We start from the raw sequence: 23,298 nt of genomic DNA, 5'->3' as shown, positions 1-23,298 counted from the left end.
CCAAAACTTCTTCTGGTTCCAGCTTTTCAAATGGGAGGTTTTTTTTTTTTTGCTCCTCTCCGTTTTATATCACTATAAACTGAATATATTTGAGTTTTGGGGTGTTGAATGATCAGATAAAAACAAGACATTGTGGGCTCATGAAAGATCATTTTCGTATTCATATCTTACATTTCTCTTACTTTTTTCATGAGCCTGACCTGTGAATGTGCCTCGTCCGATTAACTAACCGCGGCTACCGCCAGGAAACCGTTTTAAATAACCTGCATAAATCAACGCGCGTTCCCGACAATAGTAAATTAGCATAATTAACACCCGCCGACTGCCGTTATATGGTCAGGCGTCCGGCAAAACACACAAACAAACAAACAAACAAACAAACAAACAAACAAACAACAACAACATCTCGCTAGGAGAGTGAAACCATAACTTTCATCACCTACATTTCAATTAAATAAATAAAAGTGATGAACTAATAGTCAGTTTGCATTGTGGAAAAGGAACTTTGAACAAGTCGATTTGTAGTTACAGCTGTTAATATTTATATTGTAAGCTGGCATTATATCATAGTTTATATTGACAATTTAAATGACGGATAATATCATGCCTAAACTGATAAATATTACTTTACTACTAAAGTAATACTTCTACAAACAGGGTAATGTCACCACGATTCTGGATTCTGGATTGTAATGTATGTATTACAACTCAAAATGTCTTTTTTGGCAGGTTGTATATGACTGGTACAACAGGACTGCACCAGTCACCTTCTGATCGTAGAAGAAAATACTAATCCTGATTAATATTGTCGTAAAATCCCTCATACACGTAGCCTAAATTAAGAATGAATATATGCATATGAGGCCCATTATCTTGGACTCTGGGAAATAAATGAACAGTTGAAAAGCACATCTCAGTCACACCATGCAGGATTTCGACTTTATTGTCTGTTCAGTGAAGAAGAAACTTCAACCTTTTAGAAAACGTTTACTGGTTCATCATTCGATTAGATCCCATGTGACAGTTATCCACCCAGAAGCTGTATTCAGAGCCGCCGACCCTCACAAAGTCCGACACGGTCTTTCTACCGTGGAAATTTTTGGTTTTGTCAAGCTGCAGAGAGAAAGCACAAAGAGAGGCAGAACATCAGAACAAATACCTTCAGTCTGTCCTGCAGTATAAGACACAACACAATCAAGACGTCAACGTTAATGAAAACGATTCACTTGGGTGCAATCTGAAATCCCGCCACTAGATGGCACTACACAGCAGGTATATATTCACTTTATGTGATTTCTTATCTTGCAAAATGAGCCCTGGTGTACTTTCATGTGTATTTCTTTTTGTCTATTGATCTATTTTATACTTCCTTTCCTTAGCATTTCAGGGGGAAATGTTGCACTTTGTTGTGGTTTTACAGAAAAATGTACAAGTTTACCCTCCAGTCTGGACTCATGTGTCGAGCATCAGTCACCACTGTCTGAGAGCTGACCCCATATCCACCTCCTTTATGGATGAGCCAGCGTGAGCCGTCTGCCAGTGTCACTCTGGGAAACAAAAAGCAGTTTAAAGATGTTAAAAGGCATTTTGTTTACATTTCATATTAGTCCAGTTAGGGTTAATCATGGAATAATCACTATAAATGTTTGGTGTGCTGCCAAAATATGGATTCATACTGTAGAATCATTGTTAAACATCTCTGAGTAAATGGATTATTAAGCTATTTTGACAGTAACTGTTTGGGTCACAAAGTGTTTTCCCAGCCCTACTGTTACACCCCTAGTTTACAGCGGGAGAGATGAATTTGGCAGTGTGCGTTATGAGGAAGGGTGTAAAGCTCTGTGGTGTCTGACAGGGACAACCTAACCTGTCATTAGAAAGTTGGTATTAGTAGTGTAATTCACAGGGACTGCCCGTTATTCTTAAACCTCAATAGTCTGAAAATTGGCCCATTGAACTGAAATCCAGATTGCCTGTTATCCCCATAGCAAAAGCCTGTTGCTCTGAAATATACATTGGAGTTGGAGTTCAGTTACTTTCCAGACTCTATATTGCTCAATTAACAGAAAATGTATAAATCATAAAGTATATGTATAATGTTAATGTTCAACATTAGGAATTAGGCTGTGTATAGCACCATTTTCTGCAAAAGGAGTACTTTTAATTTAGTACTTTAAGTATATTTAGCTCACTTTTACAAAAGTATGATTTTAAATACAGTACTCTTACTTGTAATTAAGTATTTCAACATTGTTGTATTGATACTTTTATTGAAGGAAAGGATCTGAGTACTTCTTCCACCACTGACATAAGGGGTTTCTATGAAATTGTGTGGACTGACCGGACTCCAGAGTGGCTGATTGGTCCAATTATAACAGCAGTTCCCGCCAAAGGCCTCTTCATCCTCTCAGCAAGGTACACTGGAGCGTTGTAGAGCCTCGTCAGGCCTGGCCCAGACACGTCATAGTTGTGGCTGCCGCCCCCGCCGCCTCCTGCCAGAGAAGCAGATCACTCAGATTCACTTACAAATAGAAACATCCCAGAAAGAATAGCACAGCAGCACAGTAGTTTAAAGCCACCGCTGCCAAAATGACTCACCGCCAGTTGAAGACTCTACAGTAACAGTCAGCAGAGTCACAGCCAGCATGAAGAATAACATGTTCAAGGAAAACATGATGGTTTGTAATCTGGTTGGTTCAGAAGAAATCTTCATTCCCAGCTCAGTGACAGAGACATTTTATAGTCCTAACATTCCTCCCTGTTTGGACCCAGTTACCAGTATTATTTACACACCACTGACTGTCAACACACAATATTTCAACATATCAGTTGGGAATTTTTTTGGAGAAAATCAATTCCACAAATAAAACTAAAGATGAAGTTTATACACAAGTATCAGAGCAGGTAGCAAAGACATGGTTCTTTGACTTCATGTGGTGTTTTCTTACATTTCTTACATAGAATCCATTTCCACGACTCTTTCAGAAAGTAAATAAAATGGGGAACCACTGAAACATTGCTCCTTAGTGAAACTACTGGTCAAAATGCTACATGGTACCTTTAACCCCCTCGGTCTTCTCAAACAGGAATGGTTTGGTGACAGTTTAGAAAACCACAACATACTGTAGGAGGAACAGAGGAACATCTAGAATACAGTGGCCAGATGTCTCAGTTTGTCCGGGATCATTCTGGTTTCAAGCTGGGTTCCCTGAGTCCGACGAATATCTGTAAACAACCAAGTCTCAAGCTGCTGATATTTATAAGATTATCATGGTACTAGTTGCTTGGACAGCATTGTGACTGACTAGTATTAGCCTGTTTTTTTCATTTACACAACATGACAGCAACTGAAGAGCATTCCTCCATTATTATTTCTAACTTGGAAAAGGTGAAACTTAAGAGTCAATGCCTTCGTCTGTTTGACCAGCTTAAAGTTTAAACTGCAGCCTGAAGCAGGGGGATGTTGACCTGGTCAAAGCTCATGTTTGGGTAGATTTCAGAACTCCTGAATTTCCCCTGTTTCTGCAACAGTTGGATGTGCTGCAGCAGCAAACAGACGACACACAGTCGCAAACATTTTCCATCCAGTTTATTTTTCATACTAGTTTATTTTCTGGAGAATTCCTGTTTTAACCCTCCTGTTGTCCTTGAGTCAAGGAAGGAAGGAAGGAAGGAAGGACAGAAGGCAGGGAGGACAGATGGAAGGAGGGAGGGAGAGAGGAAGGAAGGAAGGAAGGAAGGAATGGAAAGAAGCAAGGGAGGAAGGACAGGAAGGAAGGAAGGAAAGGAGGGAAGAAGGAAGGGAGGAAAGGAAAGAAGGAAGGGAGGAAGGAAGGATGGAGGAAAGAAGGAAGGGAGTGGGGAGGAAAGAAAGAGAGAAGGAGGGAGGGAGGAAGGAAGGAAAGGAAAAAAGGAAGGAAGGACGGAGGAAAGAAGGAAGGAGGGAGGGAGGGAGAAAGGGAAAGAGGAAGAGGAAGAAAGGAAGGAAAGGAAGATGGAAGGGAGGAAAGAGAGAGAAAGGAAAGAAAGAGAGAAGGAGAGAGGGAGGAAGGAAAGGAAGGAAGGGAGGAAAGAGAGAGAAAGGAAAGAAAGAGAGAAGGAGGGAAGGAAGAAGGACAGACGGAAGGAAGGAAGGAAGGAAGGAAGGAAGGAAGGAAGGAAGGGAGGAAATAAGGAACAGTTAAAACAGACGGGGTCAATTTGACCCGGGAGGACGACACGAAGGTTAAAACATTAAACAGAAACAATTTTGAGGATATTCACTTGATTTAAAAAACATTTTTATAGTAAAAAAAAAAAAGTCTTCTTCCAGATTTCTAATTTTTTCTTTTTCTTTTTTACAAATCAAATTAACAACTGATAAAAGACAGCAAAAAATCACTGAGTCAACATTTTAATGGCAGTTTGGTGGAAGGTTTACGACTATATACGGTACAATATTTATTTTCATTTTCATATTTAATAATGTAGGTAAAAAAACAAATAAATCAGGACCAACGTCCTCTGTTTCAGAACAGGTGACGGTCAAAGCAGTTGCTCCTGTTGTGTGTTGTCCGGTTTACAGGAAGTCATCAGTGAGCGAACGTCTGTCTGCTGCCAAACAGACTGGAACTGCTGGCGCTAACGCCACCGATGTAGGGCAGGTAGGAGTGATGGAGGATCGGGAGCTGCACGGACAGACGGCGTTGCACACTGAGAGAAATCACGGGGGGAAAAGAAACCATTTAATTCATGTATACAACCTTTATGAGAGCATGAGAGCCACGGTCACAAAGCAAAAACAAGCAATAAAGGATAGATTTGGGTTTTTCAAGTCTGTGATAGTCAATAAATGAAGCTTAGCGAAAGTTCAGACAGGAAGTCCAGCTTTCTGTTTGCTCACATCATAGTTTTATTTCTCATTCTTTAGTCATTCTGATCCTTCTCACAGCTCATACTGATCTCTGTCAAAGCTCATATTTCCCTTGCTGTTATTGACACATCAGCTGTTCACATCACCTGGTCAAGTTTAACCAATAGCACGATGACACACCTTCACTGTCAGCCTATCATATTGCAGCTGTCTGTTTAAATGTTCTCCCTCTCTGCTCAGGTGATTTCTTGATGCTGTTTTGCACGACCCACCAGCTCCCCATCACCTCCCAGTCTTCAGATTCCTCAATGCAACACTTCAACTTCATCAGCCCGATCAGTTTCAGCCTTAAGATGACTTGTTGTGATTTGGCCCGAGATTGATTGATCGAAGTCATCAGCCACCAGCAGTGTCTGGACTCCATGGGGGGATCTATTATGGTGATGCTCAGGATGTACGTCCTTCGATTCAAAAATTCTCCCTGCAGAGTCCAAGCGCCAAAGACTATGACAATACCTAATTATTAATATCATCTGCATAATAAACATATTTTACTTCATCTCTGGTCTCTCCTGATTGAAATACTGACATGCCAATATGTTGAAATGGGTCTGAGTCACTGTCAGTGACCCTGAAGACATTCTCTCTGCACTGTAAGCGACGAGGTACAAAACCTGAAATCTGAGGCTAATATGACTTATAGTATATTTACGACAAGATTCCCTCTTTTTGTTTTCCTAGTTTTGAGAAGTCTGGTTTCTCTAATCCTCTACCCCGATTTAAAAAATAAACTGCTTGAAAATTTTGTGCTAATTACAAGTGAAAGATAGAAGTAAGAATATTTTATATTGGTTCTGAAATTTAAAGATTTCACACATAAAATGAACTTTATGTGTCTCTTGCAAATGTGATTGGCTATTCCCTCATGTGATCAACCAACTTGAGAGTTGCTCTTTAACCCTCCTGTTGTCCTCGAGTCAAGGAAGGAAGGGAGGAAGAAGGAAGGATGGAAGAAAGGAAGAAGGAAGGAAAGGAGGAAGGAAGGGAGGAAGAAGGAAGGAAAGGAGGAAGGAAGGGAGGAAGAAGGAAGGAAAGGAGGGAGGGAGGAAGAAAGGAAAGAAGGACGCAGGAAGGAAGGAAAGGAGGAAGGAAGGAAAGAAGGAAGGGAGGAAGGAAGGAAGGAAGGTAGGAGCGAGGGAGGAAAGAAGGACAGAGGAAAGAAGAAAGGGAGGAAGGGAGGAATGGAGGAAGGAGGGAAGGAAAGAAGGAGGGATGGAGGAAGGAAAGAAGGAAGGGAGGAAAGAGAGAGGAAGGAAAGAAAGAGAGAAGGAAGGAGGGAGGAAGGACAGATGGAAGGAAGGAAGGGAGGAAAGAGAGAGGAAGGAAAGAAAGAGAGAAGGAAGGAGGGAGGAAGGACAGACAGAAGGAAGGAAGGGAGGAAAGAACAGTCAAAACAGACGGGGTCCATTTGACCCGGGAGGACGAGACGAGGCTTCTCGTTTCCATGACATTTAATAAATGAACATGCTGGAGAGAGCTGACATGAATGTGTTTGTTTGAGTTGGACTCACTGTTCTGGAGAGTTGACGGCGTCTGTACTCAAAGGTTCCTCTGAGTTCTGGTCCACTGCACACACCTGAGCTACATGAACCACAGATCTGACCTCAGCTGCTGGGACAAAGAGACAGTTACAACAGGAAAAGGTTGATTAATATTAAATAGTTTCACAGAGCAACACTGGAGAACTGTGTGTGAGTTAATTAACCTTCTGTCCTCCCTCCTTCCCTCATTCTCTCTTCCTTCTTCCTCTCTCTTTCCTCCCTTCCTTCTTTCCTTCCTCCATCCCCCTTTCTTCATTCCTTCCTTCTATCCTTCCTTCCTCCCTCCCTCCTTCTTTCCTACCTTCCCTCCTTCCTTCCTTTCCTTCCTTCTTCCCTTTCTCTATCCCCTTCTTCCTTCCTTCTGTCCTTCCTCCCTCCTTCCCTCTTTCTTTCCTTCCTTCCTTCCTTTCCTCCCTCCCTCCTTCTTTCCTCCCTTCCTTCTTTCCTTCCTCCATCCCCCTTTCTTCCGTCCTTGTATCCTTCCTCCCTCCCTCCTTCCTTCTTTCCTTCCTCCCTCCCTCCTACATTCCTTCCTTCCTTCTTTCCTCCCTTGCATCCTTCCTTCCTCCCTCCTTTCCTTCGTCCCTCCTTTCCTTCCTTCTTCCTCCCTCCTTTCCTTCCTCCTTCCTCTCTTCCTTCCTAATTCCTTCCGTCTTTCCATCCTTCCTCCCTCCTTTCCTTCCTTCTTCCTCCCTTCCTTCCTTGACTCGAGGACAACAGGAGGGTTAAACCATAATGTTCTTGTGTGATTTCATGTACCGTTGTTGTGATGAAGCGTCTCAGACTCTGAAGTCTCGGACAGTTGCATGGTGATGGTTTCTATTTCTACATCAAGCTGCAAAGAACACAACAAACAGCATTGCATTACAGCACAGTACAGTACTATTTACAGTCATCTTAAAAAGTTCTTATGTATATTTCTATAGATACTAAAACACATATTTTTAGGGTGCATAAATCCATGTGAAGTGAATATGTCAGAGAACATTCATGAATAAGCTTTTTATGGGATGAAGGTTGAAATGAAGATTTCAGTCAGTTAGTAATACTGTAAATGTTGATGTTCAGTTCAGCACAAACTTTAAATTTCTGAGAAAGGAAAGAAAAGAAGGAAGGAAGGGACGGAAGAAGGAAGGAAATGGTAAATGGTAAATAGACTGTACTTATATAGCGCCTTTCTAGTCTTTTCGACTCAAAGAGCTTTACAATACATTTCATTCACCCCATTCACACAAATTCATACACTGATGGCAGGAGCTACCACACAGGGTGCCAACCTGCACATCAGGGGAAGCTAATCATTCATACACATTCATACACTGTTGGCACAGCAACGGGAGCAATTTGGGGTTAAGTGTCTTGCCCAAGCCCCAAGGACACATCGACATGTGGACTGGAGGAGCCGGGAATCGAACCGCCAATCTTCCAATTGGTGGACGACCGCTCTACCTCCTGAGCCACAGCCGCCCCCTAAAGGAGAAAGGAAGGGAGGAAGAAGGAAGGAAAGGAGGGAGGAAGGAAGGAGGGAAGGAAGGAAGGGAGGAAGAAGGAAGGAAAGGAATAAGGGAGGAAGGAAGAAGGAAGGAAAGGAGGGAGGAAGGAAGGAAGGAGGGAAGGAAGGAAGGGAGGAAGAAGGAACAGTCAAAACAGACGGGGTCAATTTGACCCGGGAGGACGACAGGAAGGTTAATAATGAGAAGCTCTCTGTCTGTTGCCTTGATTCATTTTTGGATGAATCGTGTTATTTCTATGTGCTCACCTTTGCTGTTTGACTCTTCAGCTGCTGGTTTAAGCTCATCTGCTGTTCTTCAGTGTCTTCTTCTGTAGCTTCAATCTGCAGCTCTCTGCCATTCCATATATATAAAAGCTAAAAAAAATTCTTTGTAAGTATCTGCGTGAGAAAGCCTTGATTTAAAATGTTTTTTTAAGTTTAAAGACCGTGTAAAGTGAATTCAGACATTTTTTCTTCTAAACACATTAAATAGGTCATAAATGTATTTCTAAAAAAGGTGTAAAAAGCCTTTCAACCATTAAGATTTGAATTGTGGAGCTAGGCTTCACAAACTGTGTTTCAAGATTTCTGTGTCTGGATTTAATGGGCGGGTCTTAAAATCACTGCTGCTAGTTAGCCACCGAGCTAGCCGCCGAGTTAGCCGCCGAGCTAGTAGCTGAGTTAGCATCAGAAAGCTCTCAGGCCTAACGTCCATGTTTCTGGTAGAGCTGGTGACTTTGATTGACAGGTGACACTTGGTAGGGGGCGGGGCTTCAGCGGACTCGGCGGCCACTCCCACAGCGTTTGGGAGAAGAGAAATAGGCAGACTATTACACAACTTTGAAGCCTAATTTCATATATTTGGCGATTTTTTTAATCATTCAAATTTGGCAGGGTGGTTAACAACACACTTTTCTGTGGTATGTCAAACTCAGAACACATATTTATTATCACTTTACACAGACTTTAAGTTTAAGTTTCTCTTTACAAAGAAATCAGAGAGCGTCACACTGACCTTTGCTCCAAACACCCAGCTCAGGATGAAGATGTTACAGCAGAGGATGAGTGCGCTGCTCAGACAGAACTGAACAGAAGGATTGTAGGATGTCAGCATCGATCCTGTGACCCCTGACACGCTGAACACCGTCACAGCAAACATACACAGTGGCAGGTGTTCACTAGGAAGTGGAGGATGATCTGATTTCACAGTCCTGATGCTCCAGGCCAGGAAACATCCAAGACCCTGAACACAAAACAGCAGTACTGAGTTTGAGTTTAATCCAGGCAGGGAGTTCCGGTCCTCTGCAATGAGGCCAACACGGAAGTAACTTAAAATTGCATTCTATCAAAAGGCCACCAGGGGGCGACCGTTTTGGTGTCAAAAGGACTTCCGTCTCTATACAAGTCAATGGAGAATTCACCAACTTCTCACTTGATTTCTAACCTCAGTAAACGTTTTCAAAATGTGTTTATGGTCTCAATCGCTAGTTTAAAGCCTTCTTCAATGCAGTATGATGTTCATTTGGGACATTTTGGCCTCCCTGATTTTATATGTGACGATAAAGCAGGGTATGCATTAGGGCGCGGCTACGTCGGGATTGACAGGTTGATTGGTTCACAGGTTCAGGAGGGCGCCTCATGCTCCTCCTGATGCCCATATAAGTAGAATCCCTGTTTTTATTTTTCCCAGCATGCACCTGAAATTTACTAGATGGCGCTGCTCAGATCCGATACTATTGGTTTCCGAGCAGCAGTCCACAAACCAATGGGTGACGTCACGGATGTTACGTCCATTTTATATACAGTCTATGGTACTGACCAGCAGAGGTCCTTTGTATCCGTAGACAGCAGTGAGCCACAGCTCCATCTTGATGCTGCTGCAGTGTTCAGAGTATGGCCGGATGATCACGTCCTGATCAGCAGGGTCGCTCTGAAAAACACGTGTTTGAGAGTATTTGTAAAACAACAGCTCCAAGTATTACTTCAGTTTTTTTAGACGTCTAGTTTGGATGAGGAGATCTATAACAAAATCTATGTGGCTAGTGTCAGAGAATTAAAGAAACCAGAACCAGATACATTTACTATTTCTTTTAAAAATTACTCAAAATGATTAATTGATTATCAAAATATTGGTGAGTAATGTTGATTGACTAATCAATCAATTGACTAATTTTTGCAGCTGTAAATCATATACCATACTGTATACATAGATAATAATAACACATTTGCTTAAATTACTGGAACCTTAAACACCAGCCTCATGTTGGTATTGTTAGTGAACCACATTTCCCATCAGCCCCTGTGATTCTCCCCCCAGAGGACAAACATGTCAGAAGTTATTTACAGGTGGTTTATTTGGTTCATGGATGATTTGAGATCATGCTGGTCATTGTTACCTCTAATCTGAACTGAATCACCACTCGTCTGAGGGGATCCAGGATCTGCCAGGAGGTTAAAACAAACACATCCAACAGTAACATCCACAGCTGAACCAAGCCTGCTGGCTGCAGACTGCTCTGAAACACAAACACACAAACAGCCTTTTACTCAACAGCATGTTCCTTCTTTCCTCCTTTCCTTCCTTCCGTCTGTCCTTCTTCCCTCCCTCCTTCTCTCTTGCTTTCCTTCCTCTCTCTTTCCTCCCTTCCTTCTGTCCTTACTTCCTCCCTCCCTCCTTCTTTCCTTCCTTCCTTTCCTTCCTCTGTTCCTTCTTTCCTCGCTCCCTAATTCTCTCTTCCTTTCCTCCCTCCTTTCTTTCTTTCTTCCTTCCTTCCGTCCTTCCTTCCTTCCTTCCTTCCTTCCTTCCTTCCTTCCTCTCTCTTTTCCTTCCTTCTTCCTCCCTTCCTTCCTCCCTTCCTTCCTTCCTCCCTCTTTTCCTTCCTTCTTCCTCCCTTCCTTCCTTCCTCCCTCTTTTCCTTCCTTCTTCTTCCCTTCCTTCCTTCTTCCCTCTTTTCCTTCCTTCTTCCTTTCTTCCATCCTTCCTTCCTCCCTCCCTTCCTTTTTTCTTCCTCCCTTCCTTCCTTGACTCGAGGACAACAGGAGGGTTAAAGACTTTTGATCATGAATCATAAAACACAAATGTAAACTTCACCATCTCTGATGAAGTGCAGCTGCTTCCAAAGCAACATATTTAGAATTTAATCTGGAAATATTAGTTGTTGTTTTTTTGAAATGTTAAATCTGATGTTTTTGTTGTTGTTTCTAACAGTGGCCCTGTATAACACTTCACCTTAAAATGTAAACCTAGAAGAAGACTATGTGTTTTTACAACCTGGGTAATGGTTTCATAGCTTTGCCCATCATGAAAGTCTCTTGGTCATTCAGTCACCTTCTGGTTGATGCAGCAGGTGGAATAGACCCTCCATGTTTTAATGAACAGCACCGAGAAGCCAACAGTGTGTCCAACTGACAGAATCCACATACGAACCTGCATGAGAACAAATCTGGTATGACTACATAAATCAGAGAGATTTTACTCTAACACACCTGATTCTAGTTATTAACTTGTGATCAAGCCCTGACAAGCTTCATCTGCTTGATAATGAGCTAATAATTAGAATCAGTCACTGGTATAGAAGGTAACTCAGCAGGGAAATTAAGTATTGTCTTGTCATGATTGATCTTCAACAACAAACCAAATGCAGCCATCTGAACTCACAGAGCAGAGGATCTGAAGCATCACGTCCGACAGCGATGCTTCATCCAGACCGGAGATCAGGACGGAGGCAGAGGAGAGCAGGATGCCCAGCAGCAGCAGCTCATCCTGGGGTCCACCACTCCGCCTCAGCAGCCTGGAGACACACAGAGAAGACACACAGCAATACAGTGACTTTATACTTTGTGTGCTGCACATGCTGTTAAAACAAAGGTTTACAGAGGTTGTACCAGTGTTTGCGGTTGATGATGATGAAGCAGAGGATGGTCAGAGTGATGATGATGGTTACCGCGGCAACTGATGACACGATGACGTACAGGAGGAAGCTGACACGACGTTGCTGCGGACGCTCCGCGGTTTGGTCTTTAGCTGGTCCTGAACCTGCGGGACCGTACACGCGACACTAGTTTAAGCTCCATCAATACGACCAATCAGTGATCAATACTTTCAGTTTCTGACCCTTAAACTTCAGCAGGTGGTTCATGAGTCTGAGATGCTGGGTGTTGGTAATGAACTCTCCCACTAACACGCCGCTGCTGCCTGAGGACACACAGACACACACAGACACACACACACACGCACACACGCACACACACACACACACACACACACACACAAAAACATTTTTATTTAACATAAAAACAAACTTTACACCACAGCAACAAGTGTAGCAGGTGTGTACAGCACCTTGAAACTGGGTCACCTCGATCGACATCATCCGCTCTCCATTTCGAAAGGAAACTGGACCCTGAAAAAAAAATGTTAATGTGTATTACATCTATACATATATTTAAAATGCCACACACACACACACACACACACACACACACACACACACACACACACACACACACACTGTTCCAGGTGTGTGACCAGGCGGGAGTTCCGGTCCTCTGAAATGAGGCCAAAGCGGAAGTAACTTAAAACTGCATTCTATCAAAAGGCCACCAGGGGGCGACCGTTTTGGTGTCAAAAGGACTTCCGTCTCTATACAAGTCAATGGAGAATTCACCAACTTCTCACTTGATTTCTAACCTCAGTAAACGTTTTCAAAATGTGTTTATGGTCTCAATCGCTAGTTTAAAGCCTTCTTCAATGCAGTATGATGTTCATTTGGGACATTTTGGCCTCCCTGATTTTATATGTGACGATAAAGCAGGGTATGCATTAGGGCGTGGCTACGTTGTGATTGACAGGTTGATTGGTTCACAGGTTCAGGAGGGCGCCTCATGCTCCTCCTGATGCCCATATAAGTAGAATCCCTGTTTTTATTTTTCCCAGCATGCACCTGACATTTTCAAGATGGCGCTGCTCAGATCCAATACTATTGGCCTCCGAGCAGCAGTCCACAAACCAATGGGTGACGTCACGGATGTTACGTCCATTTCTTATATACAGTCTAGGTGTGTTCCAGGTGTGTGACCCAGCTCACCGTCGCTCCTTCAAACTGTGTCTGCTTCACGGCTTCCAGCAGCGTCCTCTGAAATTCCTCCTCGCCCACGGTGACGTTTCTCTTGATGCTGTACTTCTCTCTGTGCTTCACCGCCTCCATCACCTGGCTGAGAGCTTTGGCAGCGACCCAAACCGCGTCGTAGGCATAGGCGTGGAGGGGGCTGACCTCTGACCTCTCCTGGATCAGCTCTCTGAGGTAGGCGTCCTGGTACTCCTGAGGAGTCTGCAGACACACAACAGGACCAGAGTCGAGACTACTATTAGGCTCTGATCTACTAAAGGTCTGCGTATGTAAAAACGTGTGCAAACTTGACATCACCCTAAAAAAATAAGCAAGCTGATCTACTAACGCAGCGCACTGAGGTTTGCGTCTTTGAACTGTGCAGAAAGATAATACACACTGTTCATTTAGTAGTTTACCTTAATGAATGTAATATTATTAGTTTACCATAATGAATGTAATATTAGTAGTTTACCATTTATTTGGGATCTTAGTAAATCAGGCCCTTAGTGTTTTAACAGTCAGAATCTTTTAGTTGAGTTGAGATCTCCCCTAAAATGACATGAGATGAGTATTGTGGCTTCTTTTAAAGATGCTTTTTGTGTTAAAAGCAGGTGGGGAGTTCCAGTCCTCTGCAATGATGCCAACACGGTAACTTAAAACTGCATTCTATCAAAAGGCCACCAGGGGGCGGCCGTTTTGGTGTCAAAAGGACTTCTGTCTCTATACAAGTCAATGGAGAATTCACCAACTTCTCACTTGATTTCTAACCTCAGTATACGTTTTCAAAATGTGTTTATGGTCTCAATCGCTAGTTTAAAGCCTTCTTCAATGCAGTATGATGTTCATTTGGGACATTTTGGCCTCCCTGATTTTATATGTGACGATAAAGCAGGGTATGCATTAGGGCGTGGCTACGTGGTGATTGACAGGTTGATTGGTTCACAGGTTCAGGAGGGCGCCTCATGCTCCTCCTGATGCCCATATAAGTAGAATCTGTGTTTTTATTTTTCCCAGCATGCACCTGAAATTTTCAAGATGGCGCTGCTCAGATCCGATACTATTGGCCTCCGAACAGCAGTCCACAAACCAATGGGTGACGTCACGGATGATACGTCCATTTCTTATATACAGTCTATGGTTAAAACCTGACAGCTTGTTTGATTTTGATGAAGGCTTAACCTGTGACATGAGTTTCTAACCTGTCCGGAGACCCCCGGTGTGTTTGTGTCGCTGAGCTGTCTGATCTGCAGCCTGAAGGATCCGTCTGCAGCTGTCAGGAGACTGTCGGCTGTGCAGCCAGACGCCTGTCGATCCAGCCTCCATCCAGCTGTTCCTCCACCAGCAACGATCCACTGATACCGAGGCCCGAACAGGTTCAGTCTGTAGGCCTGAACATCACACATACAACACACACAAGTCTACTGCACTGCTGACAACTAATATCTACTGTTTTAATACATAAAAAGCCAATGTTAAAAGTTAAATAAAACATTATTTAGTTTAGTTTATTTTAGTTTATTTCTCTATATCACTCAAACCAGAACCGGTCCGCTGAGGAGTCCAATCCGGCCCACTTTCCTTCCTGTCTTCCTTCTTTCCATCCACCCTTTCTAATCTGGGACACTAGTTTTTAGGCCTAGAAATAGGCCTACAATTGTTTTGCTTTCTTCGTCAGAGAGGTCAAAAAACTAGTAGCCTTTATGTTGACAGTTAGCTGCAATGGAGCTTAGTTGTCCCATATTACCCTAATCCACTAGCAAACATGTTAACTGCTAAAAAAAACAACTTTCTACATGACATGACATGACATGAACTCACACAGCAGAAAACCTCTGATGCAGAATCATCCTCAAACTGTCCGATGATGATTCGAGCGTCACGTTCCTGCAAAATAAAAAGTATCAGTGGAAACAATGACATGTATAGTTTACAGTCAGATATAAGTCTTTGGGCCTGATTTACTAAGATCCCAAATAAAGGGTACTACAGTAAGTTGCGTGCACAGTGCAACAGATTGTGTGTTTAGTTATTGTGCGTTTTGCAGGTGATCTACTAAGAATAACTGTAAATGAAAACAGGTGCAACAGGTGCAGACAGCAGTATTTAAATGAGGGTTTTGTGTCTTAAAGGTGGAAAAACTCAGTTCTGTGTGTTTTCTGTCAGTGTGCCTCCGTCTCCTCGTCTCCATAGTAACAGCAGGTTAATACCTGCCCTTCAAACTTATTATTTATAGACACAGTTACCGTCAGCAACATTACCTTCAGGTTTGGTAAATCACAATGCGTGTGCTAAATAACACATTTGCATTTTCTCCTCCCTATATTTTGCACACTGAGGTTAAAACGTCTCATATTACATTCATTATGGTAAACTACTAATATTACATTCATTATGGTAAACTACTAAATGGACAGCGCGTACTATCTTGCTAAAACGTTAGTAGATCAGCTTGCACACATTTTTTGCGGGTGATGTACTCTACTGTACTCTACTGTACTCTGCTGTACTCTGCTGTACTCTACTGTACTCTACTGTACTCTGATGTACTCTACTGTACTCTGCTGTACTCTACTGTACTCTACTGTACTCTGCTGTACTATACTGTACTCTGCTGTACTCTACTGTACTCTACTGTACTCTGATGTACTCTACTGTACTCTGCTGTACTCTACTGTACTCTACTGTACTCTGCTGTACTCTACTGTACTCTACTGTACTCTGCTGTACTCTACTGTACTCTGCTGGTCCTTCAGTACCTTCAGCTCCTTCAGGCTGCTGCAGGCGTCATCATAGAAACTCTCAGTGGAAACAACCTGAACGCCGACTTTCAGCAGCTGTCTGATCAGATCCTTCTTCATCTGGAGGAACAAAGAACATCACATGATCATGTTTCCTTAAAGTCAGCAGTGGAAAGAAAAAGTCAGTGTGGAAAAGTAAAAATGTCAAGGTGGGGATACAAAAACTCAAAGTCAGTGGTGGGAATAAAACAGTACAAGAAGGTAATTATACAGACCAACGTGATTAATATCTGTGTAATGAGCATTGACTGTATATAAAATAGACATTTGTGGTTTGTGGACTGCTGCTTGGAAGCGAATAGTTTCGGATCCGGGCAGCGCCATCTTAAATTTCCGGTGCATGCTGGGTAAAAAAAAACACGGATTCTCCTTATATGGGCATCAGGAGGGGCATGAGGCGCCCTCCTGAACCTGTGAACCAACCTGTCAATCACGATGTAGCCACGCCCTAATGCATACCCTGCTTTATCGTCACATATAAAATCAGGGAGGCCAAAATGTCCCAAATGAACATCATACTGCATTGAAGAAGGCTTTAAACTAGCGATTGAGACCATAAACACATTTTGAAAACGTTTACTGAGGTTAGAAATCAAGTGAGAAGTTGGTGAATTCTCCATTGACTTGTATAGAGACGGAAGTCCTTTTGACACCAAAACGGTCGCCGCCTGGTGGCCTTTTGATAGAATGCAGTTTTAAGTTACTTCCTCGTTGGCCTCATTTCAGAGGACCGGAACTCCCCGCCTGGTAATGAGTCATTGTTACCTCTGAGCGTCGGAGTCCTTCCTGTGTGATGATTGCGACTCGGGTCCACTTGTGGCGCTGCAGCAGCTTCACGGTGGCTTGGTTAAGAGCTCGGTCTGATGGCACCGTGCTGAACAGGTTCCCATACCACTTCCTGTTGGACAGGTTGGGGGGCGGTGCTGCAAAGGACACCTGGAACATCAGAGGACATGGAGGGACGTCAGCTGGTATTACAACGTACGTCCAAACTATTCTATAACGGTCCATAATGTGTCTGCAGGTTTTCATTCCAACCAAGCAGAAGCACACCTGGTTTGACTTGACTTTAACCTTAGTGTCGTCCTCCCGGGTCAAATTGACCCTGTCTGTTTTGACTGTTCCTTCTTTCCTTCCTTCCCTCCTTCCCACTGTCCTTCCTACCTCCCTCCTTCTCTCTTTCTTTCCTTCCTCTCTCTTTCCTCCCTTCCTTCTTTCCTTCCTCCATCCCCTTTCTTCCTTCCTTGTGTCCTTCCTCCCTCCTTCCCTCCTTCTTTCCTTCCCTCCTTCCTTTCTTTCCTCCCTCCCCCCTTTTGGTAAAAATTGTGCAAATGTCATTTCAAATGATAAATGATATATGAAAAGGATGCAGGCGATGAGGATGTTTTCTGCCCTGAATACTGTCTGCAGGTATTCAACGTTCATCACAAAGGGCAGCCTGTATGTAACCTGGGAGGCAAAACCCAGGGCAAAAAATGTTTAAAAACTGTCCCTACTGCTGGTTATAGACTTAAGGCTGATTTAGGCTTCTGCGTCGGAACGACGGCGTAGGGGTCCGTGTCGATGCAGACCCCTACGCTGATGTGCACCTCCAAAAAATCCTAACTACGTGTCGAGGCGACGCAGACCGCAAGGGCTTTGATTGGTTTGCTTGGTAGCGACGTATTTCCGGTATCGTGAACTTCCGGTCGCCTACCTATACCCCGCCATTGGATCAGGGAGGTAAACACAAAGAAAATGGACCAAGTAGAAGAGGGTCTTATTGAACAAGTGCAATAAAAGAATATTTTCTTCAACATTCAACAACTGCAGCAAGATCCTCTCTCTTTCGGTTGCCATTGTTGTTTACTGTGACCGGAAAAGCTGGAAGCTAAACAAAGAATCAACTAGAGATTCAGGAAAGGAGCACATCCCCCTACCGCTCTGGCGGTGAATTGCATCGCGACAAAACACGATGCATTCCCTCGACACAGAACTTCGTAAGGTCAACGACGCCGTCGTTGCGACGCAGAAGCCTAAATCCACCTTTAATTAACTCTGATGAACATATCAACGTTTTATATTCAGGTAAAAAGTTCCTACAAAATACAAAGTGACATGGATGGATGGATGGATGGATGGATGGATGGATGGATGATGGATGGATGGATGGATGGATGGATGGATGGATGCATGGATGGATGGATGGATGGATGGATGGATGCATGGATGGATGGATGGATGGATGGATGGATGGATGAATGCATGGATGGATGGATGGATGGATGGATGGATGCGAACCTGCACCAGGTTGAGTGCTGGCAGAGAGCGAGTGATGAGCGTCATCACAGATGGACACACTCCTCCAAACACCAGCAGGTACTTTGGTCCCGACCACATGGCATCAAACAGAGCTTTGAGAGCCGACGGCGCCTCACACTGTGAATCATGGGAATGAACAATGATTTATTTATTTCTATGTACATTGTTTTATAAGGACCAAAAAAACCTCTCCTACTACTGTTTGCAGTAGTTCTACAATAAAGTAACATTAAATTGTGTGCATATAAAACACTGTCTCTATCTCTGGGCTTAGCCTCTGATCTAGTCAACTCCTAGATCCGCCCCTGCTCCTATGATGAGTACAACTTTCCCAACTGTTCTGTTTCATTAAGTTTAATAAACCGAATGCTTGATCAATAAGCTGACAGATGAATCTCTAAAGAAGCTGATAGTAGATGCAGAGACGCTGACCTGTGAGTCCAGCAGCTGCAGCTGGATCTCGTAGTTTCCCAGAGGCGCTGGTTGTTTCTTCAGGTCCTGCAGAGCCAGTCTGACAGCGGGGGCCACGCCGGCCGTCAGGTTCCCCCCCCCCCCATCCAGAGTTGACCGGCATCATCCACAGAACGGGCAAAGGGTGTCGGACCTGAGCCAACACCGACCCGACCCGCAGCCCAAAGACCAGCAGCAGCATCAACATGTCCATTCTGTGCTGCAACACTTTTCTTCTCTGCCTCATGCTCTCTGTGAACACCCCCCCCCCCCCCCCACACACACACGCACTAACTAATCCTCTAAGCAGCTGAGAGTCTGAAGACGCCGAGGAGATAAAAGGATCAACATCAACACAACATGTCACCAGGATCCTCGACACAGATGGTTTCTACACTCTGAAAACTCACACAGGCTGATTTCAAACAGAAGAAAGAAGTTTCCCTCCTCTGCAGGCGAAGCTACAGCACAAAAAATCTATTTAATAAACAAAAAAATCACTTCAATTTGTCAACTTAGACTTAGACAAAACTGTATCGATCCATTTGGAAACACTTAGTTTTAACAGGTGTGATGAAAAGACAGACCTGTACTGTCCCAATATATATGGTTTGTTTAACCTTCCTGTTGTCCTCGAGTCAAGGAAGGAAGGGAGGAAGAAGGAAGGAAAGAAGGACAGAGGAAAGAAGGAAGGGAGGAAGGTAGGGGGGAGGAAAGAAGGAAGGAGGGAGGGAGGGAAAAAGGAAAAGAGGAAGGAAGGAAAGAAGGGCAGAGGAAAGAAGGAAGGAAGGAAAGTAGGGGGGAGGAAAGAAAGAAGGGAGGAAGGAAAGGAAGGAAAGGAAGGAAGGCAGAAAGGAAGGAAGGAAGGAGGGAGGGAGGAAGGAAGGAAGGAAGGCAGGAAAGGAGGGAAGGAAGGAGGGAAGAAGGAAGGAGGGAGGGAGAAAGGGAGAAAGGAAAAGACGTAGGGAGGAAGGAAAGAAGGAAGGGAGGAAGGAAGGGAGGAAAGAAAGAACAGTCAAAACAGACGGGGTCAATTTGAACCGCGAGGACGACACGAAGGTTAAGAACAAAACTGATGACTGTTTCTTTTAGGATTTCAAACAGAAGAAAGAAGCGTTTCCTTCCTCTGCAGGCGAAGCTACAGCCTCAAAAAATCTATTTAATAAACAAAAAAATCCCTTCAATTTGTCAACTTAGACTTAGACTGTATTGATCCCTTTGGACAGGTTCCCTCAGGGATCCAGCAGCAGTACAATACAATTTAAAAAGACACTTAGCATACATTATATATATTTTTTTTGTTGGTTTTATATCATTTGAAATGACATTTGCACCATTTTTTTACCAAAAGTAAGACTGAATGCTCCTGAAAATGTCAAATGGTGTAACCACAGTAGAATGATAAATATTACATATTTTATCACCTACAGTGTATTTAAGTGGACTTATACTAATAATGACTTCATTTAAAACATGTAAATGTTTCCTGATCTCCATGGTTACCAGAGTAAATGTAATATTTAGAACAATAGTATTCCATTACCTTTATTTAATATAAAGTTATAATGTAAGATCATGCCAAACTAGTTGATATGGTGTTTTATTGACAATTTACTGTTTTTAAGCAAGTTGAATTATTTGGTACAAAGTTTCTATGGTTACACCACTTAGACATTTTTGCCATAATCCTCTAATATATTCTCTCAAAATGGATTAAAAGCAGAAATTTGATGCTGGGTCCACAAAAAAAGAATGTGTGAAGTTATTCATACGTTTATTTTCACATTTTAACCCTTTAAATTTAAACTAAACCACATGGACACTAAAACACATAACTGACCCTGATATTCATCTCTCTGCTGCCATCTGCAGTCCTGTACGTTGTGTATTTTGTAATGGTGTGTTGTGATGTGTGTAGTCCATCAATTAACAGATGAAATGTATTTACTGTGATTTTTAAAAAAGGCTGAAAGGAAACATTTGTTTAAAAAAAAAAACCTCTTTAATTATTTTTCACTCACATTTTCAGAGTCAAGCTTCCTCAAAACAGCAAAAACAAAGTTAAAATAAAATAAAAAGCTGTTGGTGATAAAGGTGGGTTTTTTCTCCAAATCACAGCAACATTGAAATGATCATCTTGATGTTTTACTATGAATCACCTCACTGATATCATTCACTTACTGTCGTCTTCCTGCAGTAATCAGATTACTTCAGTGTGACGTAAAGGAGGAATCATGTAGAGGGTTAGAACAGCGTGACTCTATTTAAAAAAATCAACATTTATTTCATTTCAGTATAAAAGGAACTAAAAAATGTAAAGTCACTCAAATGAGCTGATGAATTCAAGCTTCTTAAATGTGAATATTTTATTCCTCTGTGACTGTAAACTGAATCTCTTTGAGGACTTTAGGATCTGACATTTAATTTTTCTATATTTTTAATTAATGTAGAAGATGATCGTTAGTTGCTGAATGAATGAATGAAACCACCAAGCTCCAATCACACAGTCGCCTCTGTATGCTTAAATAAATCTGATAATGATGACTGTTGGCAAAATTCAGTACAACGAGTATAAATGTAACTTTTAGGAGAACAGAGTTGAGCTGACTGCTAACTATAAACTGATGAAGTGATTTAATTAGTAGGACAGTTAAAGTTCAGACTGTCTGCTGAGTTTAAAGCGTCTCAGTCTTTGCAGCGTTTTAGGATCTGGATCAACTCTGTCCTTTAATCGGCTCTTTGGAGCGTCCCGTCTGACGGCCGGCTCCCTTTCCTCCTCTGCTGCTGTTGCTTCCTCCTCCTCCTCCTCCTCCTCTCTTCCTCCTGTGTCCTGCTTTCTGTCCGGTGAACCCTCCCCCCCCCTCCTCCCTGCTGGCAGACTGAGCCCACAGGGCGTCGTATCGGCCGGGCGCCTGATATCCGTCCTGGCTGCAGTCCAGCGGCTCCCTGCAGAGGAGGATCCAGATGGTGGGCAGGTTCCTGCTGACGGTCAGGCTGTCCAGGCCGGCGTCGGGCTCCAGCGGCTCCCACACCTCCTCCACCGCGCTGTACAGCAGCTTGGTGACCTGGTGGAGACCTTTGACGCGCCGCTTCACGATCTCCGCGCATGTGATGGCTTTGGAGACGCCCTTACCGCTCGCCGTGAAGACGACGTGGCGGCAGAGCGGCCGGCCCGAAGCTTCCTTGTTCCCCTCTTCAGCCACGCCTCCCTCCTCGGGCGGGGGTCGACCCTCCTCCTCCCCCCCCGCCGCCGCTCGGGGCTTGGCCTCCATGCGGCTCAGAGCGTAACGCAGCAGGTTGCGGATCTTGCTGCCATCTTTGACGCGGACCTCGGGCGTGTCGGCGGGAAGACCGGGGAACGGACAGACCGACGGCTGCTCCACCGTACGAGCTTTACTGTAGTTCTCCATCTGTAGACACACGTTACTGATGATTTACTGTAATACTGCATACTACATCACTCATAATACTGCAGTACTTTTACTGTAATACTGCATATTACATCGCTCATAATACTGCAGTACTTTTACTGTAATACTGCATACTACATCACTAATAGTACTGCAGTACTTTTACTGTCATACTACATCACTCATAATACTGCAGTACTTTTACTGTAATACTGCATACTACATCATCATAATACTGCAGTACTTTTACTGTAATACTGCATACTACATCGCTCATAATACTGCAGTACTTTTACTGTAATACTGCATACTACATCGCTCATAATACTGCAGTACTTTTACTGTAATACTGCATACTACATCACTCATAATACTGCAGTACTTTTACTGTAATACTGCATACTACATCACTCATAATACTGCAGTACTTTTATTGTAGGGGGATTTTTCCTACAGAACTCTTATATTAGAGTAGTTAAAGTATAAAGTAGTACAAATGGAAATACTAGTTATAGAGTACTTGAATAAGGATTGGTACAACACAATCCTGAAGTGGAGGAAAGTCAAATCAAACTAGTATATCATTAACCATCATTGCATATTAAAACACATACACACCAAACTCCATTTACAGTTCACTATAGTGCCTCTTACATTGTTCCTTGCAGGCCAAACATTCAGCATGAAGGAATAAACATTTAATACTCTGGTTGTATCTTACACATAATTCGGCGTATTTAAAAATCCACTCCACTGTATAGAAATACATATTTTAGTGCATTTCTTACTTCTGCTTTCCACGGTGGCACGTTTAATGAAGGCTCAGTTTGCAGCTTTACCAAACACAACACTGCTTTAGGTTCCTGGATGTCTGCCGAATAAAGTAAGACACCGAAATGACTCAATGTCTTAATTAGATATGGTATTAATTGAGGGCAGATTCACGTGTGGCAAAGAAAACTGTAAATGCATCAAGTTTTTAACGTAGTTCATCGCTTAACTAAGCAGAGACAGATGCATCACGTAGTTCAGATGATGTTGAATATAAGCTGTCAGACTGTAGTTTAGTCGCATTTGCTAATTGCAGCTAATAACTCAGTCGGTTCAGTTTTGTAACAGCTTTAACTTAACCTAGTCTTTATTACGGAAGTGCATTGAACGCAACACGCACGTGGCACGATTACAAGTGAGTTTGTGTTATTTAAGTGTTTTAAATTCAGGGTTTATACTCACTAAACGGGTTTTTTTCTCCTACTGCAGGACTCTCCACATGTTTACTTCAC

The 23,298-nt window shown here is 43.0% G+C and overlaps 3 protein-coding genes across 4 annotated transcripts; all 3 read right to left on the bottom strand.

Annotated features, from left to right (window-relative positions):
- Positions 1-913: 913 nt before the first annotated feature.
- On the bottom strand, positions 914-2,758 carry LOC133983131 (uncharacterized). The gene is made up of 4 exons (XM_062422089.1): positions 2,599-2,758; positions 2,342-2,492; positions 1,439-1,547; positions 914-1,113 (listed from the first exon to the last, which is right to left on the bottom strand). The coding sequence occupies exons 1-4, from the start codon at positions 2,711-2,713 to the stop codon at positions 988-990; spliced, it is 501 nt and encodes a 166-aa protein (XP_062278073.1). The 5' UTR covers positions 2,714-2,758; the 3' UTR covers positions 914-987.
- A 795-nt stretch (positions 2,759-3,553) lies between these two features.
- Positions 3,554-18,813, bottom strand: LOC133983992 (gamma-aminobutyric acid type B receptor subunit 2-like). Its single transcript, XM_062423208.1, is given in 20 exon segments — positions 3,554-4,692; positions 6,424-6,510; positions 7,254-7,288; positions 8,955-9,188; positions 9,765-9,875; positions 10,342-10,431; positions 10,471-10,485; positions 11,274-11,372; positions 11,604-11,736; positions 11,831-11,981; positions 12,060-12,140; positions 12,288-12,348; positions 13,033-13,275; positions 14,256-14,444; positions 14,875-14,940; positions 15,813-15,914; positions 16,620-16,790; positions 18,135-18,272; positions 18,588-18,710; positions 18,712-18,813. Coding segments are annotated over 20 exon segments (2,352 nt in total). The 3' UTR covers positions 3,554-4,571.
- Positions 18,814-20,362: 1,549 nt separating this feature from the next.
- On the bottom strand, positions 20,363-23,298 carry rpp25l (ribonuclease P/MRP 25 subunit-like). 2 transcript variants are annotated; one of them, XM_062422081.1, is made up of 3 exons: positions 23,249-23,282; positions 22,804-22,886; positions 20,363-22,015 (listed from the first exon to the last, which is right to left on the bottom strand). In XM_062422081.1, the coding sequence occupies exon 3, from the start codon at positions 22,013-22,015 to the stop codon at positions 21,320-21,322; it is 696 nt and encodes a 231-aa protein (XP_062278065.1). In that variant the 5' UTR covers positions 22,804-22,886; positions 23,249-23,282; the 3' UTR covers positions 20,363-21,319. The 2 variants fall into 2 exon arrangements, with proteins under 2 accessions (XP_062278065.1, XP_062278063.1); XM_062422079.1 differs by lacking the exon at positions 22,804-22,886 and having other exon boundaries at positions 23,249-23,298.

The sequence above is a fragment of the Scomber scombrus genome, chromosome 7 (genome assembly GCF_963691925.1).
Source record: "Scomber scombrus chromosome 7, fScoSco1.1, whole genome shotgun sequence".
NCBI classification, from domain to species: Eukaryota; Metazoa; Chordata; class Actinopteri; order Scombriformes; family Scombridae; genus Scomber; species Scomber scombrus.
This window is presented reverse-complemented; position numbering and strand designations above follow the sequence as displayed.

Bases quoted from the DNA above. Each gene is read 5' to 3' on its own strand.
- rpp25l (XM_062422079.1), bottom strand. From the start codon at position 22,015: ATGGAGAACTACAGTAAAGCTCGTACGGTGGAGCAGCCGTCGGTCTGT.
- LOC133983131 (XM_062422089.1), bottom strand. From the start codon at position 2,713: ATGAAGATTTCTTCTGAACCAACCAGATTACAAACCATCATGTTTTCC. The intron at 1,548-2,341 runs GTCAGTCCACAC...TTTGTTTCCCAG, and splicing joins ATCAGCCACTCTGGAGTCCG to AGTGACACTGGCAGACGGCT. The intron at 1,114-1,438 runs GTAAACTTGTAC...TTCTCTCTGCAG, and splicing joins ACATGAGTCCAGACTGGAGG to CTTGACAAAACCAAAAATTT.